The 21,136-nt window shown below is 47.2% G+C and overlaps 3 protein-coding genes across 11 annotated transcripts in view; 1 reads left to right on the top strand and 2 right to left on the bottom strand.

Moving 5' to 3' along the window:
* HOOK1 (hook microtubule tethering protein 1) overlaps positions 1-21,136 on the top strand; it is a 102,471-nt gene that overhangs the window by 67,982 nt on the left and 13,353 nt on the right. For 2 of the 5 annotated variants that reach the window (XR_014184116.1, XR_014184118.1), the window contains 3 exons: positions 2,526-2,691; positions 10,177-10,249; positions 10,578-10,623. The exons of 1 other annotated variant lie outside the window; for it this stretch is intronic. The gene's annotated coding sequence lies outside the window, so the exon portion shown is untranslated. Of the gene's footprint in view, positions 1-2,525; positions 2,692-6,202; positions 6,325-10,176; positions 10,250-10,577; positions 10,624-21,136 lie in introns of all 5 variants that reach the window. 2 more of the 5 variants (XR_014184117.1, XR_014184115.1) reach the window with 2 other exon arrangements.
* Positions 3,523-13,550, bottom strand: LOC309440096 (cytochrome P450 2J2-like). Its single transcript, XM_082053423.1, has 9 exons — positions 8,570-13,550; positions 7,822-7,984; positions 7,520-7,669; positions 6,775-6,935; positions 6,185-6,361; positions 5,788-5,923; positions 5,352-5,539; positions 4,885-5,023; positions 3,523-4,211 (listed from the first exon to the last, which is right to left on the bottom strand). The coding sequence occupies exons 1-9, from the start codon at positions 8,756-8,758 to the stop codon at positions 4,036-4,038; spliced, it is 1,479 nt and encodes a 492-aa protein (XP_081909549.1). The 5' UTR covers positions 8,759-13,550; the 3' UTR covers positions 3,523-4,035.
* On the bottom strand, positions 13,704-20,674 carry LOC309440093 (cytochrome P450 2J2-like). Of its 5 annotated transcripts, none has more exons than XM_082053416.1 (10): positions 20,050-20,669; positions 19,702-19,942; positions 18,959-19,121; positions 18,657-18,806; positions 17,947-18,107; positions 17,342-17,518; positions 16,136-16,271; positions 15,756-15,943; positions 15,098-15,236; positions 13,704-14,392 (listed from the first exon to the last, which is right to left on the bottom strand). In XM_082053416.1, the coding sequence occupies exons 2-10, from the start codon at positions 19,888-19,890 to the stop codon at positions 14,217-14,219; spliced, it is 1,479 nt and encodes a 492-aa protein (XP_081909542.1). In that variant the 5' UTR covers positions 19,891-19,942; positions 20,050-20,669; the 3' UTR covers positions 13,704-14,216. The 5 variants fall into 5 exon arrangements, with proteins under 5 accessions (XP_081909542.1, XP_081909540.1, XP_081909541.1 ...); XM_082053414.1 differs by having other exon boundaries at positions 19,702-20,150; positions 20,364-20,669; XM_082053415.1 differs by having other exon boundaries at positions 19,702-20,083; positions 20,364-20,669.

Genomic DNA, 21,136 nt, shown 5'->3' with positions numbered 1-21,136 from the left:
TCCTGGTCTGTGCAGACAAGTGCAGGCAGAGCAACCTGCTCCTGCCTCTTCTACACCACACAACACATTCAGCAGCCCTGGTGTAAGTTTTATGATACTCGCTTGGAAGCTGGGAGATTAGTTAAGAATCCTCTTAGATACGGGAATGATTATAGTTTGTTAGAGCTTGATTACAATTACATAAAAGGCATGGTATAGAAAAATGTGCCATGTCGTCTTATCCTTCCCGGTCTCACCTGGGCTTAGTTGTGATATTGGGTGCTGAGCCCTTCTGTATTGCCTGGACTGGGGCTCTCTGGCCAGGCCAGAATTAGAACTTCTTTAGATTTCTGAGAAGCTTTTTGAAAGCTTGGGGAACAACTGAATTTGGAAGCATTTCTGTTTTATGTTGTTAGAATTAATTAGTTCACACATATTCGTGGTCTAACCCAAGAACACTTAATGTTCTACTTTTGCTTCCTCTTGTAAAACTGGTCAGTTAAATGAACCAGCAGTTATTTGGTTTTCAAAACTTGTGGTTTTTACCAGAACAAAAGGGCTGCATCACAATGAGCGTGGGCAGCAGGTGGAGAGAGGTGATCCTGCCCTTCTGCTCCCCTCTGGTGAGACCCCACCTGGAGTCCTGTGTCCAGCTCTGGGGTCCTCAGCACAGGACAGACATGGACCTGTTGGACAGGGGCCAGAGGAGCCCCAGAAATGACCAGGGGCTGGAACAGCTCTGCTGGGAGGACAGGCTGAGTGACACAGCTGGGGTTGCTCTGCCTGGAGACGAGAAGGCTCTGGGGAGACCTTGTTGTGGCCTTTCTGTACCTAAAAGGGGCCAATAAAAAGATGGGGACAGAATGTTTAGCAGGGCCTGTTGTGATGGTGCAAGGGGTGACGGTTTTAAACTAGAAGCGGAGAGATCCAGGCTGGACATGAGGAAGACATTTTTTACAATGAGGGTGACAAAATACTGTCTCAGGTTGCCCAGAGAGGTGGTGGATGCCCCATTCCTGGAGACATCCCAGGCCAGGCTGGATGGGGCTCTGAGCAACCTGAGCTGGTGAAGATGTCCCAGCTCATGGCAGGGGTGGCACTGCCAACCCAAATGATTCTCAGATTATCCAATTGTTTTCTTGCCACAATGTGCTTCCTCTGCAATCTTAATTTGTTCTGAATTGCATCATAGCAGTGATCCAGCTCACAGCTCAACTGTCACTCTCCTCTCTGAGCTTAAGGGACCGTGAAGCAGAGTCTGGAGGCAGGTAAGCACTAAACACTGACTTTGTTGCAGAAAATGTGATGTGTAATTGCACCCTCATCAAGGTAACAGTGGCACTAAATACAATTGGTGCTCGTAAGACAGATATTGAACCTCTATTTATCCTTTTCCTGTGGCCTCTTTTTTGTAGGTCATGAGCAGGAAAATAACAGATCCTTCCTCAAGTGAAAGAAGAGTGTACCCACAAGGACAACACCTAATGAAGCGATGGATTAATTACAGTTTTTTTTTTTCTTAAAACTATTTGAAAGATAAATTTGTAAAATATGATCACAAACTGACTTTTTTCATATTGCATACTCTAGACTATATCTGAGGTTTAATCATGTCACCATGATTTGTTTTGGTTTGGTTTTGTTTTTTAATTTATTTATTAGAAGCCATAATACTGACTGGCTTTTCTGAATTAAACTAATTCTTAATAATATACTTATTAGGTGTCAGTCTTCCTTGATGATTTCCAAGAGTATAAGAAAGGCAGGTTTTCTGTAGGATTCAGGAAACCATAACGCAAAAGGCAGATTGTCCCTGCTTAGCTGCCCATGAACTAACACATGCTATATGCTCTTATGTTTGACAGGATTTTAAAATTAACACAACAGCTTTCACTAGAAAGCCTTTAAAGATTCTGTCCTCTTAAACCTTTCCATTTTATAGCTGTTAATGACACTTACGGTTTCAATGAAGTGTTCTCATTTGCTTAAGCTGTGAACACTTCCACTACCAAACTTGTCCGATCCTTGCCAAAAATGCATGCTCTGTATGAAGCTGTTGAGGTTTTTTCTTTTGCCCATGTTCTTACTGTCTCATGGCGCCTGAAGCCGCTTCTTGTGCGAGCATTCAGTGCTGAGCGCACGGCAGTGCTGTGTTAGTGTGCTGCCCAGCGCCATCCTGCTGCTGATTTGAAGTACCAGCAAAATGGAGAGCACCTTTGCACCGACCATTACAGTTTTCCGTATGGTGTTCACGGTATTCTTTCAAATGAAAGTGCCAGTTTCTCTCCCTATTATGTTGTCTACCTTTATCATGGTTTCAGTTCCAAAACTGTGTCTGTTTCTAGAGGGACTTTTGATTTGCCCTTTTCATTGTGGTCATACACTAAAACACCTGTATGCTTAAGTATACTTAAGGAAATCACATTCTAAAATTTCTGGATACCCAAACTTTTTCATGAACTAATATGGTGACGTACAGCTGTCTTGCTTCAGTTCTTCCCAGCTGGACAGGTCTGACAATGTTGATGCTGTTTTATCTGCACCAGGTGGCTGCCCTCCAGGATGAGAGAAACAGCTTGGTGTCAGAAATTGAGATTATGAAGGACAGGCCAGAGCAATTAGATGACTCTCTTGATGATCCAGATACTGCAGTAGTAAAGAAGTGTTTTCATGTACAGTTGCGGCTGTAGCAAGTGCAAGAAGAAATCTGAGGTATGAAATGATTTCTCTCAGAAATCCCTCACTTGTCATGTCAAATCCATCCTGAGAATTGATCAGGGCTGTGCGGTGCCGGGGGTTCCTGCAGCCGGCCCCGGTCCCGCTGCCGGGAGCTGCAGCTCCCCGTGCTCAGGGACCTTGCTGGGGTCCCATGGTGCAAGTGTTACTGAGTCGAAGCATTTACTGGTGTGAACCATTGGTTGTGAAGCCTGGGACTGTTTCACCTTGCATGTGATGGATTAAAATGATCAAAATTTGCTGCCGGTATTTTCCTGGGGACCCTTTTCTTCACCAGGCTGTTGAGTGCAGCAGGCCCAGCCATGCACTGTGTTGATGGAGCTCACCCCTCTGCCCCCCGGGCACACCAGCCACTCGGTGACGCTGGGCAGGTAAATGGGGAGGATTTAGCAGGTTGCAAGAGGTAGGACCTAAAACTTCTGCAGCTACAAGCACAGATGATTTATAAAGGGGTCTGTTGAGTGGAGAGCACTGTGGTCAATGGGGGTGTCACAGTGTTGTTGTTGTGACACGCCAGGACCCACCCATAGGCTTTAGTGGTTTCCCTGCTAGTTTGCTTGTCCTGTCAGGATCGGTGATTTTCATCAGTTCTGTAGGAACTGCCTTTGCTGTTACAGTGCCCGCCTCTCTGCTACCGGAGATCAATGCCGCAGGGACATGGGTCAGGTGCTGCGCGGCTGCGGCTGCCCCGGTTGGCTCACAGCCACCTGCCCCCCTCCCAAAACATGGGGCAGGGCTGAAGGCTACCGCCAGTACTGGAAATGGCCTGTGGTGGTCTTCACTTTGCAGAATGATTCATGACAATGATGTTTTTGAAAGGATTTATTGATGCTCTAGAAAGAGATGTGTTGATTTTTTTTAAATGGATTACATGTCAAGGATAACAAACCACTAACTGTTTGCAATTCGTATTTGCATGACTGTTATAAAGCAAAGGCTGTTAGTGCTCTTCTACAACTCACAGCCACAGCCTGAACGCTGCAGTCTCTAAAGTGTTGCTCCTTCTCCTGCCAATGGGTAGCCTGGCCATTCATTATCAAAGATGGAAAAGCCCAAGCCCTTCCTTGATTTACAGTGCCTTATCGCAAGAAAAATTGCCCTGGCAGAACCCAGGCTGATCACCTTTCCTATGTGATCCAGAGTGCAAAATCTGCTTTTTAATGAAATTATTTTGCAGTTGCTTGGAAAGAAACTAACAAACCGCCCAACCTCTCCCTGCAGACGGGCAGTCATTGCCCCCACCCAGGGGAGCAGCTGACGGCTCATTTTCAGCATCCATGGCAAATGCCTTTCCCTGTGAGGACGGTGGCCAAGGCTTCCCTACCGAGGCACAGCACAGATCTTGTAGGGCTTCGGGGCCAGTGCGATGCCCAGCTTGAACTGGAGGTTGAGTGTGGTGTCAGGTGGCGCCTGGAAGGTGAATTTCTGGAGCAGAGCCGTGAAGAAGAGGAAGAGCTCGGTGCGGGCCAGCAGCTCACCCAGGCAGGAGCGCTTCCCTGCGGAGACAGTCACCCATGGCTTCCTCAGCCTGCGCTGGCTGCCCGGCTGCTTTTGCTGCCACAACAGCCTCTGCCATCCCTTAGCACCACGGTCCAGGCACATTACCCCCTTTCCTGGACGAGTTTTGCATCCCAAACTGAGCTCCGGAATAATGGCATTAGCGTTACACCACGGGCTGCATCTGAATTGCAGGACTTTTGTGGGCACGTGTGTTTATCTGTATGTACAGACACTGAATCCTCCCCTGCTTGGATAAGCTGTGCTGACACGCACGGTCTGGATGTGCCCATGCTGGGAGAAGTGGTTGGTTTGAGCTACGCCAAAGAGAGGGGACAGAGAAGGTGTGTGATGCTGGCACAAGAAAGAGGGGTGGTAAAAGGAATGTCCTTGGGGAAGCTGTTGTCTGGGTCCCCTGTGATTGCAAAAGTGAAGCCTCTAGTGACCCCAGCCATGTGGGAGCAGGATCCTAGGGCAATGCTCTGCTTCGGGGACCGTGTTCCTAGGTTCTCTATAGCATTTTTACGGAGTGGCCATGGGAGGACTTCTTGAGCAGCACCTCCCAGCAACACCTGCCCTTTCCATCACTGTTTTCCTCTTGTCCTCACTATGTAGTGGGAATTCCTGTTCCAGTGCAGAAGTAGAGAAACACCGAATTCCAGCAATTCTTACCTATGGAAAATGGTATAAAAGCCTCTCTTCTCCAGAACTGACCATCCTTCAGGAAATGCCCGGGGTTAAAAGTGTCAGGAGTTTCCCACTCCTTCTTGTCAAACAACACAGAGGTGAAATTTGTGAGCACACTAGTGCCCTAAGAGGAGAAAATCAAGTTGTTAATTCTGCTGCAAATATTTGTGGAACACCCCATGCATCATCAGTTTTTCCTGCCTCTTCTCTGCTCAGAGGCTCAACGATTATGGACCCAGACTTTTCCCCTCATCAGCATCACTTTTATCTGCTCTAGTCTTGGGCCCATTGTTTGGAGGGCAAAAATACACGTTCAATAGTAGTGAACTGGGGCCAGGGTGGAGTTGCTCTGTCTCTACTCCTGTCTGCACAGGATGGACCTGGGCCAGTGAAATGCGCCTGGGGAATGGGGAGTCTCTTGGTAAAGTCTCACTGATCAACAGTGGGATTACCTTTGCTATGCGGAAGCCATCCATGACTGTGTCCTTCAGTGTCATTCTTGGCGCGCCAAAAGGACTGATGTTGCCTCTCCTCTGCACTTTGTGGATGACGGCGTTGGTGTAGGGCATGTTGCTCCTGTCATCCAGGGCTGGCTGCCGCCCCTGCCCGATGACCGTGTCAATCTCTGCTTGCACGCGGGCTGGTGGGAAAGAGCAGGGATCAGACAAGATACAAGGGAAAAAAACAAAACCAAAATCACCTTGGAACAATGTGGGGTGGTTCCTGTGAGGGTCCCCCAAAGACTGACATGGGTAACCTGCCTCTGTTCGCACCTTTTTTTTGTGTGAGTACAGGGAGAGTTCCCATTTCTCTCTCACAAAAAAGAGGGTCTTACTAAGCTCTGAGGGAAAAAATAATGAAAAAGTGCTGATAGTTTACTGATTGTACCTTGGATTTCTGGATACATGGCCATAAACAGCAGAACCCAGCGGATGGTTGCTGAAGTGGTCTCGGTCCCAGCTAAGAACAAGTCAACTGCACATGCCATGAGGTTTTCCTCCTGGAAGGTGCCATCGCCGTTGTCCTTCACAAAGAGATGCGTTAGTGCCACATGAACAGCGAGGGCTGCCCTGACACCAGGCTTACTCCAAGTCAACCCCAAGGATTTTGGCAGAAGCTTCTGGCCCCCTGCACCTCCATCCTCTAGATGGGTGCCCTGAACCTGATGTCCATCCTAAGCCCATCACTGGCCACAGAGGCAACTCAGATGGAAAATTTGGGCTCATTTCTCATCTCTCTGGATTTCTAAGCCCCGCTGCAGAGGGGTTTGCTCTGGGGTGCTGACCTTGGCTATCTCCTGCAGGTAGCAGTCGATGAAGTCCCGGCTCTCCGAGGGGTTCCAGTCTTCCTTGTGTTCGTCAATCCTGTCTTTCACAAAACTTCTCATCAACCTCCAGTTTTTAAAAACGGTTTGGTGGGCTCCGGGTAAGAACTTTATTATGGATGGGAAAGCATTGTACAGCTTTGGAGAGAAAATGAGAGAGGCAAATTGAATAGAGGATGGAAATAGACCTTCTGATATCAAAACCCGAGGAGCCTACAGGGCCTAGCTGAGTCAATTGCTGGTGTTGGTGGAAACAGTTGAACTCCAGGAGAGCTTGACAAGGGATTGGTATTCTTGTCACAGAGAGTCTCATGCACTACCTGGCACTACAGCAGGCAGGTGTGTGGTTTATGGGCAAGAAAGGTGATGTTGGGTGAGAATGACAAGCACATTGCACAGCTGGGAAAAAAGGGCAGAAAGAAATTAGGGGAACAGCAAATGACAACCAAGTTTTGTGATGAAAAACCTACAGGCTTTGAGGTTGACTCCACAGGAGAAACCGTTTCACTGCAAAAGTGCACACTACCTGTGATAGTGGCAGGAGTCTGTACCTGGCTCATGGTGGCCCCGCTGAGGGTAAGGGTCTCGTCTATCAGCCGCAGCAATTTTTGGAAGTCCTCATCATGGTAGTCAAAGCGATTGCCAATGGTGACCGAGCAGATGATGTTTGAAACGGCATTATTGATTTTAAAGTGAGGGTCGAAAGGACTCCCTGCAGAAGGCAAAGGGAATGATCAATTTTCTTCAAGTCTTACCAGAAAAGAACAAGAAAACACAGTTGTCAGAGATGAACTATTCAACAAATAGGAGTGAAATGAGTGGCCCCTGATGGGCACCCTCCTGTGTCACTGCATTCCCAGGACTCCTCACCGCCCCAGGATCTGGCCAAGCTTGGCTGGGCAGCCCCGTTGTGCAGCAAACATCCCACCCTTGGTCCCACTTCAGTCAGACTGTGGAGAAGTTTGTTTATGTTGGAAAGCCAGGTCTGCAGAAGAGCAGATATCATGTGAACTCATGGGAAACATTGGTGCTTACACACATGGGATGTTCTAGAGATCTCTAAGAGAGCAGCAGGCTGAAGCTGGGCTATGAATAATGGTTTGGGGTTTACCCAGCTCCACTCACTCGATAGTCTGAAGGAAAATCACCTGTAAAAGGGAGCTGGAGTGCTGGCAGGGTGCTAGCATCTTTTCCAAGGTGAGGCATTTCTCAGCATGCAGTGACTCATGAGTGAAATTGTAATGGGTCATACTGGTTTCTTCCCTCATCACAACTTATGAGGGCGGTTGCACTTACCCTGCTCATCCCCAAACGCATCCACGAGGTACCGGCACTCCTCCTGGATGCGCTCCTCCAGGCTCCTCTTCCCCAAGCCGAAGTTTCGAAGGGTGGACAAGGTGAATCTCCTCTGCTGCTTCCACAAGTGCCCATTGGAAGACAGCAGTCCTGCCAGTAACACGACACTGTGACACAAGGCAGATCCCTCCACGGAGGGGTAAAAGCTCCAGGGCTCTGCCTTATGTGCAGCTGTGTTGGACCTCTGCTGAGTCAGCCCTTGGATTTTGTGGCTGAGATCTGTGTCCTGAGGGAGAACTCACCCCTGTTGCTGAAGAGCTCCCCAGTAAGAGGCAATTCAGGGCGATCCAGGAAATCTTCCCCTTGGTTTACAAGAACTTCCCTAAGCATCCGTAGCCCACTAACGATGACAAATGATTCACTGCCCATGTCCACGCCAAAGATGTCACCATATTTTTCAATAAGCTGGGAGGGTGAACAAAAAATTACAAGGAGCTGCATTTGCAATCAGTGTGTCTGTCATGACAGGGATGGCCTGGCAGGACACACAACGGAAAACAAGGGAAGCTGAGAGCAGGAGGGGAGACAGGGTGTTTGCGCAAGTGTCTGCTTCTCTGTGGTCTTTTTTCCTTTCCTCTTTTGCCAAATCACAGATGGGGAGTTGAGGATTATTTGCCATAAATCACACAAAACTCTGCCAGTTTGATCTTTCAGTCCTGTGTTTTTCCAGCTTTTGTTTCACTCCCTTCCCAAATATCCTTCCAGTGCCCAGTGAGACCTATGGAGCTCCTACAGCTGTGACAGCACCCGTGGTGTCAGGCCTTGCCCTTTGCCCAAAGGATTGCTCCACAATTGTCCCCTTCTTCACGCCTGGGCAAACTTCATCCATGTTGCTGCCGACTGAGGGCAAACGTCCTGCCCACCCCGGGGTGAGCTCCTGCGAGTCCTCCTGGGCCATGGGGTTCAGGTTAACCCCCTACCCACACTGCAAAGGTGGCAGAGACACAACCCCGTCCCTCTCCTTCCCTATAGTACCCACCACCCCCTTACCTTCTGAAATGTCATCATGGGATTGTTGAAGTTCATCAGGTACATGTGCCCCACGATGGGGAGATAGAAGGGTTGTGGAGGGAAGCCCTTGGGCTTTTTGTGCTTCATGTAGTCAGCAACAAGCAGGAAAACAATGAGGAAGATGAGGAGCATCTGGATGGAGATGCTCTCCCAGAGGAAACGCAGCATGGTTGGATGGTGGGGCTCTGCAGGGACGTGTCCTGCGGCAGGTCAGGGCAGGCTGAGCTCGCGAGACACCACAGAACCCCAGGGGTAGGGGCAAATGAGCAACGTGCTGGCACAGCTGTGGGCACAGACACAAGACAGCATGCAGTGGCTTTTGCTGACCTGGTCTGGAATCTGCGTCCAGAATCCTGTTTTGCTAGGTTGGAGTAAGGACAGTTTTATTAAATCTCTTCCAGATAAAACTCAAGCCTTTCCTCTGATCTCTTTAAAAATAAACACACAACAAGATATCTCACACTCTTGTTTCCACCTCCCAGCGCTGCTTTAGAAAACCCCAGGGAATCATGTCCTTGTGTAAAGGACAGAAAGGAGCTTTGTGGGGCTGGGATTAAAAACCTTCTGGCAGCCTCGCTGTGCTGTTCCCACGTGCCCACAGCTCTCCACAAGCCCCGCTCTCTCCTCCCTGTGTTTCTCTCACCACCCGTGTCCCAGCGTTGCCTTCTCTGTGCAGGGGAGGCTCCAGCTGCTCCAAGCGCCTCTCACTATCCTCGTTTGAAAAACTGTTCACTGGGACAAATAGTCATAGAACAAGTCGAAGGTCAGCAGAGACATCAGAGAGAATGTTGCGCAAACCTTTCACAACCCACCTGACTCAAGACTTTCAGTTTCGGTGCATCCGGTTAGTGTAGGGAGGAAGTAAACAGCCATCCAGGGTCTGCAGGCGTTTCCAAGCACCGTCATTTTCTGGTCTGTGCAGACAAGTGCAGGCAGAGCAACCTGCTCCTGCCTCTTCTACACCACACAAGAGATGCAGCAGCCCTGGTCTAGGTTTTATCCTCCTGGATGTAGCAATGATTATTCTTTGCTGTTTCTCATGCAGGCTGAGTACAGTAGCCAGTAAAGGATGATGAATTTTGCATTAAAAAAAAAAATAAAATTCCTTTTTTAAATTAAATTGGTAGTATTTATTAGTTCTATCGTATTTGAGGACTTGCCCAAGAACTCTTAACTTAGTACTTCTACTTGTGTTATTGGTCAGGTAACTAAACCAGTGGTTAATTAACTTTCGACCTCCAGGGTTTTGCCAGAACAATGTATGGTACTCTTCCTAAAGGGCATAACTTCATTTCTGTAAACAGGTATAAACATTCAGCATGTCAGCAAATGACAAAGGCCTTCACATCCTTGTGTTCCTCGCTGTAGCAAGCTCAAGCATGCACACAAATTCCTTGTGCCCCGGAAGGCAGTGTCTTAATTTAGCTGTCAGGATAGAAATTTTCTGTGACATAGGTATAACTTCAGTCTCCAAGAGTTTGTGTGTCATTAGATACTGTAGTCAAACAACTGATGATTTAATGCTGGGAATCTGATATCTTAATTTATTTGTGTATTTGATGTTTTACCATTTAATTTTGTTTCAGAGATGTTGCTTGGTTTGATGCATCTTGGCTAAATCGCATTAAGGATGATGTTGGTGACAACTGGAGAATAAAGGTATTCTAAACAAGAATTAGTAGAAGTCTGTGGGGTTGGATATTGTCTGTCCTGAGAATATCTTGCAGTCCCAAACCTATAGAATTAAGCTCAGACTTCTTAGGTTCTCTTAAAGGAGCTTGAACTGTCTGTTGACGGTTTAAGTGCCTTCCAGCATTGCTGCATGAGGATTTTCTCTTGTGGTATTTCTCTTCCCCTGTCACTACAAGCTCCTCTGATAGAGCTGCTATGGGAACATATTATTATAGATTATTATTTTATTTCAGCAAAATTAAGAATTTTAATAGAAGCCTATAACCTTATCTTTCATGTGCAACAATTAATCCAGTTATCTAAAGAAGATTCTGCATGGAATTATGGACTACTATCATGAGGTAAGGAAAAAACAGCATTTTGTTGTTGTTGTTTTTCTGATCATTAAACATTATGATTATTGTCCTCCTTAGCCTAGGTGTGGTTATTTTTTCTCTTGGCAAAGTCATTTATTTTAAGGATTTTTTTGTTGGCAGGAAGTATATGATAATTACCTGGTTAAGTGGGAGGCCTGAGTGAACATAAAATTAATTTGAGTAAGTGTATTTTAGGTAAGACTCTTGGTGTATAATCTGGAAACCATGTCTGTGTCATTGCCCAGGTTAATATTATCAGGCCTGAGGTGCAGAATCCTGTTGACTTGTGTGTGTACATTCTTATTTGCTCTTCTGTAGTGAAGTTTTAATCCTTTTCTACACAACAGCTTTTGCAACCCTAGTCTAGGTTTGATGGTACTTGCTTGGAAGCTGGGAGATAAGTTACAAATCCCCTGGACGTAGTAAAACTTATAGTTTGTTCTCTCTCATGCAGGGTGAGTACAGTAGCCTTTAAAGGGTGCTGAATTTTGAGTTAAAAAAAAAAGCTGAATTTTGCATGGTGCTTGATTAGAGTGTTTTAAAGGGTATGATATAGAAAAACTTGCCAGATCATCTTCTGGCTTCCTGGTCTCACCTGGGATTAGTTGTGATAGCAGGTGCTGAGCCCTTCTGTATTGCCAGGACTGGGGCTCCCTGGCCAGCCCAGAAGTAGAACTTCTTCAGGCTTCCAAGGAGCTTTCTGAAGGCTTGGGGAGCAACTGAATTTGGAAGCATTTCATTTTTTTAGTGTTGGTAGAATTAATTAATTCTTCATATTTGTGGTCTGGCCCAACAACTTTTAATGCACTAGTTTTGCTTTCTCTTGCATAAGTGGTCAGTTAACTAACCTACCAGTTAATTGACTTTCAAAACTTGTGGGTTTGCCACAACAATCTTATGGAACTCTTACTAAAGCGCACAGTTTCATTGCACTAATTAATTGATAGGTGTTTTGCATATATTTTTTTAATGCTGTCTATTTTAGTTTAAATGTGGACTCAGAGAAAATTCTGGGGTTCCAAGTATGGGGAAGGTCTTTGGCTGCAGTGGATTGAGTGCCCCTTCCCCAAACACACGTTCGCACTGGGGGCTGGAGACAGACATTGGGCAGGGTCTTTGCTGGCTCAAGAGAGGCTCAGTGTGTGACATCTGGCTTCCATGTATGAAGCCCTCTAACAGATGAGTTAAAGACGTCTGTGTTGTCTAGGCCTGGTTGATTCATGGTAGTGCTCTGTATAAAAAGAGCGCTACCTGTTTTGAAGCAGCTTTGTAGGAACAGTTTCTTCTGGATCTTTGTGCAAATGGTATGTCGTGCTACTCAGGCCATTAAGGTGAACTTTGTCAGGAGTCACTACAAATTCTTTTTCACAGAACACATAGAGAAGATCAAGACCCTTGAAGAGTCTGTTCAATATGTTTTCCTGACTGCTATTCGAGAGGTGAGTAATAATTCACAGCCTCATGCTGTCAGTTGAGAATGCAAATACCCATTTATTGGTCTTTGTGAATTGCTTCATCCACACAAAGTAACAGTGGAATTGGTAGTCGGCTTTAAAGCTTAGATTTCAATTGACTACATTGTCTCTAAAGCTATAAATGCCCCGTTGGGAGAAATGAATCCATAAGCCTCTTGTTTGTTGACTAAACAAACCTTCTTTCTGTAGAAGGTCTAGAAATAAAACTGTAATTCCTGAGCAAGAAGTAAAGCCTTTAATTGTTGACAAACTTACTGTGCACATCTTTGTATTGGAGACAGGTTAATGTTCCCATCGTGTGCTTAATGGCAGTTAAGGTGACACAAAGAAGTGGGTTAGCTATTGAATTGAGTAAGTGAAGTCCTGTTCTTTGGCTCACTCTATTTTGAACTGACTAGGGGGCAGCAATTGCTTCAATAGAGAGGAGATTAATCCAATAAGATATTACTGTTAATGTGGTTAACGTGAGGAGGAGTGGGCCAAAAATACCATCATCTTATTCTAGATTTGTTTAAATACTTCAGCAACCATGAGGTGTTGTATTATTATAAATAATATATTTTGATCTATTGAATGGATGCAAGGCCATGGTGGTAAATACAACTGGTGCTCAGGAGACTGTGAATTTACAGATATTTAATCTCTAAATCAACCTCATTTTCCGGTGGCTTCTTTCTGTAGCTCATGAACAAGGAAATAATGGGTCCTTCCACACGTGAACCCACAAGGACAACACCTCCTGGACTAGTAGATTAATCACTGCTTTGTTTTTTACAGCTGTTTGACTGAGAGACTTGCAAATGATGATCGTGAGGAAACTGTTTCTTAATATTGCATACTCTAAGTTACATCTGATATTTAATCTAATTTTGTCACCGTGATATGTTTAGGGGATTTTAAAACTGTGTTTATTTGAAGCCCTAATATTGACTAACACTTCTCAGTTAAACTATTTCACTAGTAAGGTCTCTGTCTTCCTTGGTGTTTTCCGAGAGTATAAGAAAGGTAGGTTTTCTGTAGGATTCAGGAAAACATAACCCAAAAAGCATATTGTCCCTGTTTAAATAGCAGTTAACTAACACATGCTACATGCTGTTATGTTTGACAGGATGTTAAAATTAACAAAAACAGCTTTCACTAGAAAGCCTTTAAAGGTTCTATTGTCTTAATCCTTTTCCATTTTATGGCTGTTAATGACACTTATTAATTTTATAGCTACAAGGACAGATGATTTATTGAGGGGTCTGTCAGAGTGGAGAGCATGGTGCTCCATGGGGGTGTCACAGTGTTGTTGCTGTGACACACCTGGACCCGGCCACAGACTTTGATGGTTTCCCTGCTAGTTTGCTTGTCCTGTCAGGGTCAGTGATGTTCATCAGTTCTGTAGGAACTGCCTTTGCTGTTACAGTGCCAGCCTCTCTGCTACCGGAGAGCAATGCCGCAGGGACATGGGTCGGGTGCTGTGCGGCTGCCTCTGCCCCGGTGGTCTTCCAGCCCCCTGCCAAAAACATGGGGCAGGGCTGAAGGCTGCAGTCAGTGCTGGAAATGGCCTTTGTTGGTCTTCACCTTGCACAGGATCTCATGACAAAAGAGTTTTGGTAAGGATTTATTGATGCACAAGAATAAGATGCATTTGAGTGACTTTTTAAATGCATTACTAGTCAAGGATAACAAAGACCAGTTAGCAATGAGTACTTGCATGAATGTTTTAAAGCAAAGGCTTGTAGTGCTCTTCCACAACTCACAGCCACAGCCTGAACACTGCAGTCTCTAAAGTGTTGCTCATTCTCCTGCCACTGGGAAGCGTGGCCATCCATCATGAAAGCAGGAAAGGCCCAAGCCCCTCACTGATTTAAGGTGCACTATTGCAAGCCTAAAAGTGCCCTGGCAGATCCCAGGCTGATCACCTTTCCTATGTGATACAGAGTGCAAAGTCTGCTTGTAAAAGAAATTATTTTGCAATTACTTGGGAAGAAACCAACAAAACACCCAGCTACCTGGAGATGGGTGGTTCTTAACCACCACCCAGGGGAGCAGCCGAGGGCTCATTTTCAGCATCCCCGACAAAGGATTTTCCCTGTGAGGACAGTGGCCAAGGCTTCCCTACCGAGGCACAGCACAGATCTTGTAGGGTTTCGGGGCCAGTGTGATGCCCAGATTGAACTGGAGGCTGAGTGTGGTGTCAGGTGGCGCCTGGAAGGTGAATTTCTGGAGCAGAGCCGTGAAGAAGAGGAAGAGCTCGGTGCGGGCCAGCAGCTCACCCGGGCAGGAGCGCTTCCCTGCGGAGACAGTCACCCATGGCTTCCTCAGCCTGTGCTGGCTGCCCGGCTGCTTTTGCTGCCACAACAGCATCTGCCATCCCTTAGCACCACAGCCCAGGCAAGTTACTCCCTTTCCAGGATGACTTTTGCATCCAAACTGAGCCCCAATAACAGTATTAGCATTACAGAATGGGCTGCATTCCCAGTTACAGGACTTTTGAGTGCACATGTGTGTAACCGTATGTACAGGCACTGAATCCTCCCCTGCTTAGATAAGCTGAGCTGACACGCATGGTCTGGATGTGCCCATGCTGGGAAAAGTGGTTGGTTTGAGCTACGCCAAAGAGAGGGGATAGAGAAGATGTGTGATGCTGGCACAAGAAAGAGGGGTGGTAAAAGGAATGTCTTTGAGGAAGCTGTTGTCTGGGTCCCCTGTGATGGCAACAGTGAAGCCTCTAGTGACCCCAGCCATGTGGGAGCAGGATCCCAGAACAATGCTCTGCTTGGTGAAGGTGTTTCTAGGTCACTGGCATCTTATGGCCTGTTATTCGTCCTCATCTCTCTTCTGGGCAGGTGAAGAGAGACAAGAAAGTGCTCAGAGTGTCACTGTGTTGCTTTGGAGTGGCCTTGTGAACAATGCTTGAGCAGCACCTCCCAGGGTGCAGTGGGGAAACCCTGTCCCAGTGCATAAGCACAGAAGCACCAACTTCCAGCAAATCTTACCTATGGAAAATGGCATAAAGGACTCTCTTTTCCAGAACTGACCATCTTTCAGGAAATGCCCGGGGTTGAAAGTGTCAGGAGTTTCCCACTCATTCTTGTCAAACAACACAGAGGTTAAATTTGCTATCAAAGCAGTGCCCTAAGAGGATAAAAAGAAAAGTAAATTGCACATTCTGTGTTACTGAGAGCAGGAGACACATCTTTATCTTCATTTTTATCTTCCAGTCTCCTATCCATGAAGAACATCTGTAGTTAAATTCTGCTGTAATTATTTGTCCAATACAACCAGCAAAGTCAGATTTCGTAATTCTTGTGTGCTCAGATTTGCAATGTTTAAAGAATCACATTTTTCCCTCTTCAGCATCACTTTTATCTGCTCTAGTCTTGGGCCCAAGTTCCTGTAAAAGCTGTGAGATGGCATCTGTGCCTCAATGGTGTGTGCAGTGGGGGTGTCACCCCACATGGCTCTGCACCACTCAGTGTGCTAGAGAACATTGTTTGGATGGCAAAAACACATGTTCAATAGGAGTGAACTGTGGCCGGGGCAGAGTCGCTCTGTCTCTACTCCTGTCTGCACAGGATGGACCTGGGATGGTGAAACATGCCTGGGGAATGGGGAGTCTCTTGCTAAAGTCTCATCACTCAGCAGTGGGGTTACCTTTGGTATGCGGAAGCCATCCACGACTGTGTCCTTCACTGTCATTCTTGGCACATTGAAAGGGACGATGTTGCCTTTCCTCTGCACTTCGTGGATGACGGCGTTGGTGTAGGGCATGTTGCTCCTGTCATCCAGGGCTGGCTGCCGCCCCTGCCCGATGACCGTGTCGATCTCTGCTTGCACGCGGGCTGGTGGGAAAGAGCGGGGATCAGACAAGGTACAAAGTGGGGCAGTTGCTGTGAGGTTCTCTCAAGGACTGGCCTGGGACACCTGCCACCGTGCAGAGAGATTCCCAATTTCTCTCCCTCAGAAATGAAATTTTTCTACAAAGTTCTGAGGGTTAAAAGCAAAGAAAAGTGTTGATCTTTTGCTAATTTTACCTTGAATTTCTGGATATGTTGCCATATACAGCAATGCCCAGCGGATGGTTGTTGAAGTGGTCTCGGTTCCAGCAAACAGCAAGTCGAGTGCACATGCCACAAGGTTTTCCTCCTGGAAGGTGCCGGTGCCATTGTCCTTCAGAAAAAGACATGTTAGTGCTGCACAAACAGCGTGGGCTGCCCGGATACCAGTCATAGTCTAAGTCAATCCCACTGATTTCAGCAGAAGCTTCTGGTCCCCTGCATCTGGATGAGGGGATTGAGTGCACCCTTAGTATGTTTGCAGAAGACACCAAATTGGGTGGGAGTGTTGATCTGCTGGAGGGTAGGAAGGCCATACAGAGGTATCTGGACCAGCTGGATTGTTGGTCTGAGGCCAATTGTATTAAGTTTAACAAGGCCAAGTGCTGGGTCCTGCACTTGGTTCACAACAACCCCAGGCAGCGCTACAGGCTCGGGGAAGAGTTGCCAAAAAGGCCACCAGCATCCTGGCTCTATCGGGAATAGTGTGGCCAGCAGGACTAGAGAAGTGATCGTGCCACTGTAGTCTGCACTGGTGAGGCTGCACCATGAATCCTGTGTTCACTTTTGGGCCCCTCAAGATAGGAAAGACATTGAAGTACTAGAGAGAGTGCAGAGGAGGCAACGAAGCAGGTGAGGGGCTGGAGCACAATTCTGATGAGCATTGTTTGAGGGAACTGGGGCTGTTCAGCCTGGAGGAAAGAAGGCTGAGGGGGGACCTTATCACTGTGTACAACTGCTTGAAAGGAGGTTGTAGCGTGTAGCGTACTTCTCCCAAGGAGCAAGAGAAAGGACAAGAGGAAATGGCCAGAAGTTGTGCCAGGGGAGGTTTAGACTGGATATTAGGAAAAAATTCTTCACATTATGCCTGGTCAGGCATTGGAACAGGCTGCCAAGGGAAGAGCCATCATCCCTGGAGTTCTTTAAAAGTCTTTTACATGAGGTTCTTAGGGACATGGTTTAGTACTAGAGATAGGCTAGGTTATGGTTGGATTCCATGACCTTGAGAGAGTCTTCCAATCAAGAAGATTCTATGATTCTATGATCTCCAACCTTTAGATGGGTGCCCTGAATCTAAGCTCATAACTGGCCACAGAGGCAGTTCAGATGGAGAATTTGGGCTCATTTCTCATCCCTCTGGATTTCTAAGCCCCGCTGCAGAGGGGTTTGCTTTGCGGTGCTGACCTTGGCTATCTCCTGCAGGTAGCAGTCGATGAAGTCCCGGCTCTCCAAGGGGTTCCAGTCCTCCTTGTGTTTGTCGATCCTCTCTTTCACAAAACTTCTCATCAACCTCCAGTTTTTAAAAAAGGTTTGGTGGGCTCCAGGGAAGAACTTTATTATGGATGGGAAAGCATTGTACAGCTTTGGAGAGAACGAGAGAGAGGCAAATTGAATAGAGGATGTAAATAGACCTTCTGTTATCAAAACCTGAGGAGCCTGCAGTGCCACACTGACTAAATTGCTGGTGTTGGTGGAAAGAGCTGAGCTCCAGGAGAGCTTGACAAGGGGTTGGTATTCCTGTCACAGCGTAACTCATGCACTACCTGGCATTACAGCAGGCAGGTTGGCAGATAATGGGCAGGAAAGGGGATGTTGGGTGAGATGACAAGAGCATTGCAGAGCTGGAAAAACAGCAGAAAATAATTATGGACAAATCGTCATTGTGTGAAGCATATGCACTGACAAGAAAGTTTGGTGATGAAAACTCTACAGGTTTTGATGTTAACTCCAGGGAAGAAACTACTGCACTGCAAAACTGCACTGTCCATGTTGGTGGCAGGAGGCTGTACCTGGCTCATGATGGCCCCATTGAGGCCAACTGTCTCGTCTATCAGCCGCAGCAATTTTTGGAAGTCCTCATCATGGTAGTCAAAGCGATTGCCAAAGGTGACCGAGCAGATGATGTTTGAAACGGCATTATTGATTTTAAAGTGAGGGTCGAAAGGACTCCCTGCAGAAGGCAAAGGGAATGATCAATTTTCTTCAAGTCTTACCAGAAAAGAACAAGAAACTATTCAACAAATAGGAGTGAACTGAGTGGCCCCTGATGGGCACCCTCCTGTGTCACTGCATTCCCAGGACTCCTCACCGCCCCAGGATCTGGCCAAGCTTGGCTGGGCAGCCCCGTTGTGCAGCAAACATCCCACCCTTGGTCCCACTTCAGTCAGACTATGGAGAAGTTTGTTTACATTGGAAAGCCAGGTCTGCAGAAGAGCAGACATCATGTGAATTCATGGGAAACACACGGGATGTTCTGCAGATCTCCAAGAGAGCAGCAGGCTGAAGCTGGGCTATGAATAATGGTTTGGGGTTACCCAGCTGCATTTACCTGTCAGTCTGAAGAATAATGACCTGTAGAATGGATCTGGGATGCTGGCAGACTTCTAGCACTGCTTGCAAGGTGAGTTATTTCTCAGCTTGCAGTGACCCATTAGTGATAGTATAATGGGCCATACTGGTTTCTGCCTTCATCACAGCTTATGAGGGCCACGGCACTTACCCTGCTCATCCCCAAACGCATCCACGAGGTACCGGCACTCCTCCTGGATGCGCTCCTCCAGGCTCCTCTTCCCCAAGCCGAAGTTTCGGAGGGTGGACAAGGTGAACCTCCTCTGCTGCTTCCACAAGTGCCCATTGGAAGAGACCAGTCCTGCCAGAAACATGGCAATGTGAGCCAAGGCAGATCCCTCCAACAAGGAGAAAAAGCTCCAGGGCTCTGTTTTCTGTCCAGCCGTGTTGGGCCTCTGCTGGATCAGTACTTTGATTTTAAGGCTGAGATCTGTGTCCTGAGGGAGAACTCACCCCTGTTGCTGAAGGCCTCTCGAGCAAGAGGCAATTCAGGGCGATCCAGGAAGTTTTCCCCTTGGTTTACAAGAACTTCCTTAATCATCCGTAGCCCATTAACACACACAAAGGATGAGCTGCCCATGTCCATGCCGAAGATGTGCCCATATTTTTCAGTAAGCTGGGAGGGGAACAAATAAATAGTAGTAGCTGGATTTCCTTTGACTCTGTACATCAGAACAGGGACGGTCTGGCTGGAGACTCAAGGGAAATAAGGGAAGCTGAGAGCAGGAGCAGATACAGGGTGTTTGTACAAGTGTCTGCTTGTCTGTATATGGTCGTTTTTCTCCCCCCTTTTCCCAAATCACTGTTCAGGAGTTGGTGTGCATTGGCCATAAATCACACAAAACTCTCCCTGTTTGATTTTTCAGTCCTGTGTTTTTGTTGCTTTTGTTTCCCTTTCCAAATACCTTTCCAGTGCCCACTCAGACCTATGGGGCTCCTACAGCTGTGACAGCACCTGTGGTGTCAGCCCTGGCCCTTTGCCCAAAGGATTGCTCCACAATCGTCCTCTTCTTCATGCCCAGTCAAATTTCATCCACGTTGCTGCCAACTGAGGGCAAATGTCCTGCCTGCTTCAGGGTGAGCTCCTGCGAGTCCTCCTGGGCCATGGGGTTTGGGTTAAACCCCTCCCCATGCTGCAAAGGTGGCAAAGTCACAGCCCCTTCCATCCGCTTGACATAGTGCCCCCAGCCCCTTACCTTCTGTACTGTTATCAAGGGATTGTTGAAGTTCATCAGGTACATCTGCCCCACGATGGGGAGATAGAAGGGGTGCGGAGGGAAGTCCTTGGGCTTTCTGTGCTTCATGTAGTCAGCAACGAGTAGGAAAACAACAAGGAAGACGAGGAGCACCTGGATGGAGATGCTCTCCCAGAGGAAATGCAGCATGGTTGGATGGTGGGGCTCTGCAGGGACGTGTCCTGCGGCAGGTCAGGGCAGGCTGAGCTTGCGAGACACCACAGAACCCCAGGGGTAGGGGCAAATGAGCAACGTGCTGGCACAGCTGTGGGCACAGACACAAGACAGCATGCAGTGGCTTTTGCTGACCTGGTCTGGAATCTGCGTCCAGAATCCTGTTTTGCTAGGTTGGAGTAAGGACAGTTTGATTAAACTTCTTCCAGATAAAACTCAAGCCTTTCCTCTGATCTCTTTAAAAATAAACCACAACAAGATAGCTCACACTCTTGTTTCCACCTCCCAGCGCTGCTTTAGAAAACCCCAGGGAATCACGTCCTTGTGTAAAGGACAGAAAGGAGCTTTGTGGGGCTGGGATTAAAAACCTTCCGCAGCCTCGCTGTGCCGTTCCCACGAGCCCACGGCTCTCCACAAGCCCCGCTCTCTCCTCCCTGTGTTTCTCTCACCGCCCGTGTCCCAGCGTTGCCTCCTCTGTGCGGGGGAGGCTCCAGCTGCTCCAAGCGCCTCTCACTATCCTCGTTTGAAAAACTGTTCGCTGGGTCAAATAGTCATTGAACAAGTCGAAGTTCAGTAGAGACATCAGAGAGAATGTTGTGCAAACCTTTCACAACCCATCTGACTCAAGACTTTCAGTTTTGGTGCATCCGGTTGTGTAGGGAGGAAGTAAACAGCCATCCAGGGTCTGCAGGCGTTTCCAAGCACCGTCATTTCCTGGTCTGTGCAGACAAGTGCAGGCAGAGCAACCTGCTCCTGCCTCTTCTACACCACACAACACATTCAGCAGCCCTGGTGTAAGTTTTATGATACTCGCTTGGAAGCTGGGAGATTAGTTAAGAATCCTCTTAGATACGGGAATGATTGTAGTTTGTTAGAGCTTCATTACAATTACATAAAAGGTATGGTATAGAAAAATGTGCCATGTCATCTTATCCTTCCTGGTCTCACCTGGGCTTAGTTGTGATATTGGGTGCTGAGCCCTTCTGTATTGCCTGGACTGGGGCTCTCTGGCCAGGCCAGAATTAGAACTTCTTTAGGTTTCTGAGAAGCTTTTTGAAGGCTTGGGGAACAACTGAATTTGGAAGCATTTCTGTTTTATGTTGTTAGAATTAATTAGTTCACACATATTCGTGGTCTAACCCAAGAACACTTAATGTTCTACTTTTGCTTCCTCTTGTATAAAACGTCAGTTAACTGAACCAGCAGTTATTTGGTTTTCAAA

This window comes from Streptopelia decaocto, assembly GCF_964273445.1.
Source record: "Streptopelia decaocto genome assembly, chromosome: 5".
Taxonomy (NCBI): domain Eukaryota; kingdom Metazoa; phylum Chordata; class Aves; order Columbiformes; family Columbidae; genus Streptopelia; species Streptopelia decaocto.
The sequence above is the reverse complement of the archived record's forward strand: the minus strand, read 5'-3'. Positions and strand labels throughout refer to the sequence as shown.

What these genes read in the sequence shown, in the direction of transcription:
- LOC309440096 (XM_082053423.1), bottom strand. Translation starts at nt 8,758, where the DNA reads ATGCTGCGTTTCCTCTGGGAGAGCATCTCCATCCAGATGCTCCTCATC. An exon ending in GCGGGGCCACCATGAGCCAG is followed by an intron (nt 6,362 to 6,774) that starts GTACAGACTCCT and finishes TTCTCTCCAAAG; the next exon opens with CTGTACAATGCTTTCCCATC. An exon ending in CATGTATCCAGAAATCCAAG is followed by an intron (nt 5,540 to 5,787) that starts GTACAATCAGTA and finishes CTTTCCCACCAG; the next exon opens with CCCGCGTGCAAGCAGAGATT.
- LOC309440093 (XM_082053416.1), bottom strand. Translation starts at nt 19,890, where the DNA reads ATGCTGCATTTCCTCTGGGAGAGCATCTCCATCCAGGTGCTCCTCGTC. An exon ending in TGCGTTTGGGGATGAGCAGG is followed by an intron (nt 18,108 to 18,656) that starts GTAAGTGCCGTG and finishes TGCCTTCTGCAG; the next exon opens with GGAGTCCTTTCGACCCTCAC. An exon ending in AACATATCCAGAAATTCAAG is followed by an intron (nt 15,944 to 16,135) that starts GTAAAATTAGCA and finishes CTTTCCCACCAG; the next exon opens with CCCGCGTGCAAGCAGAGATC.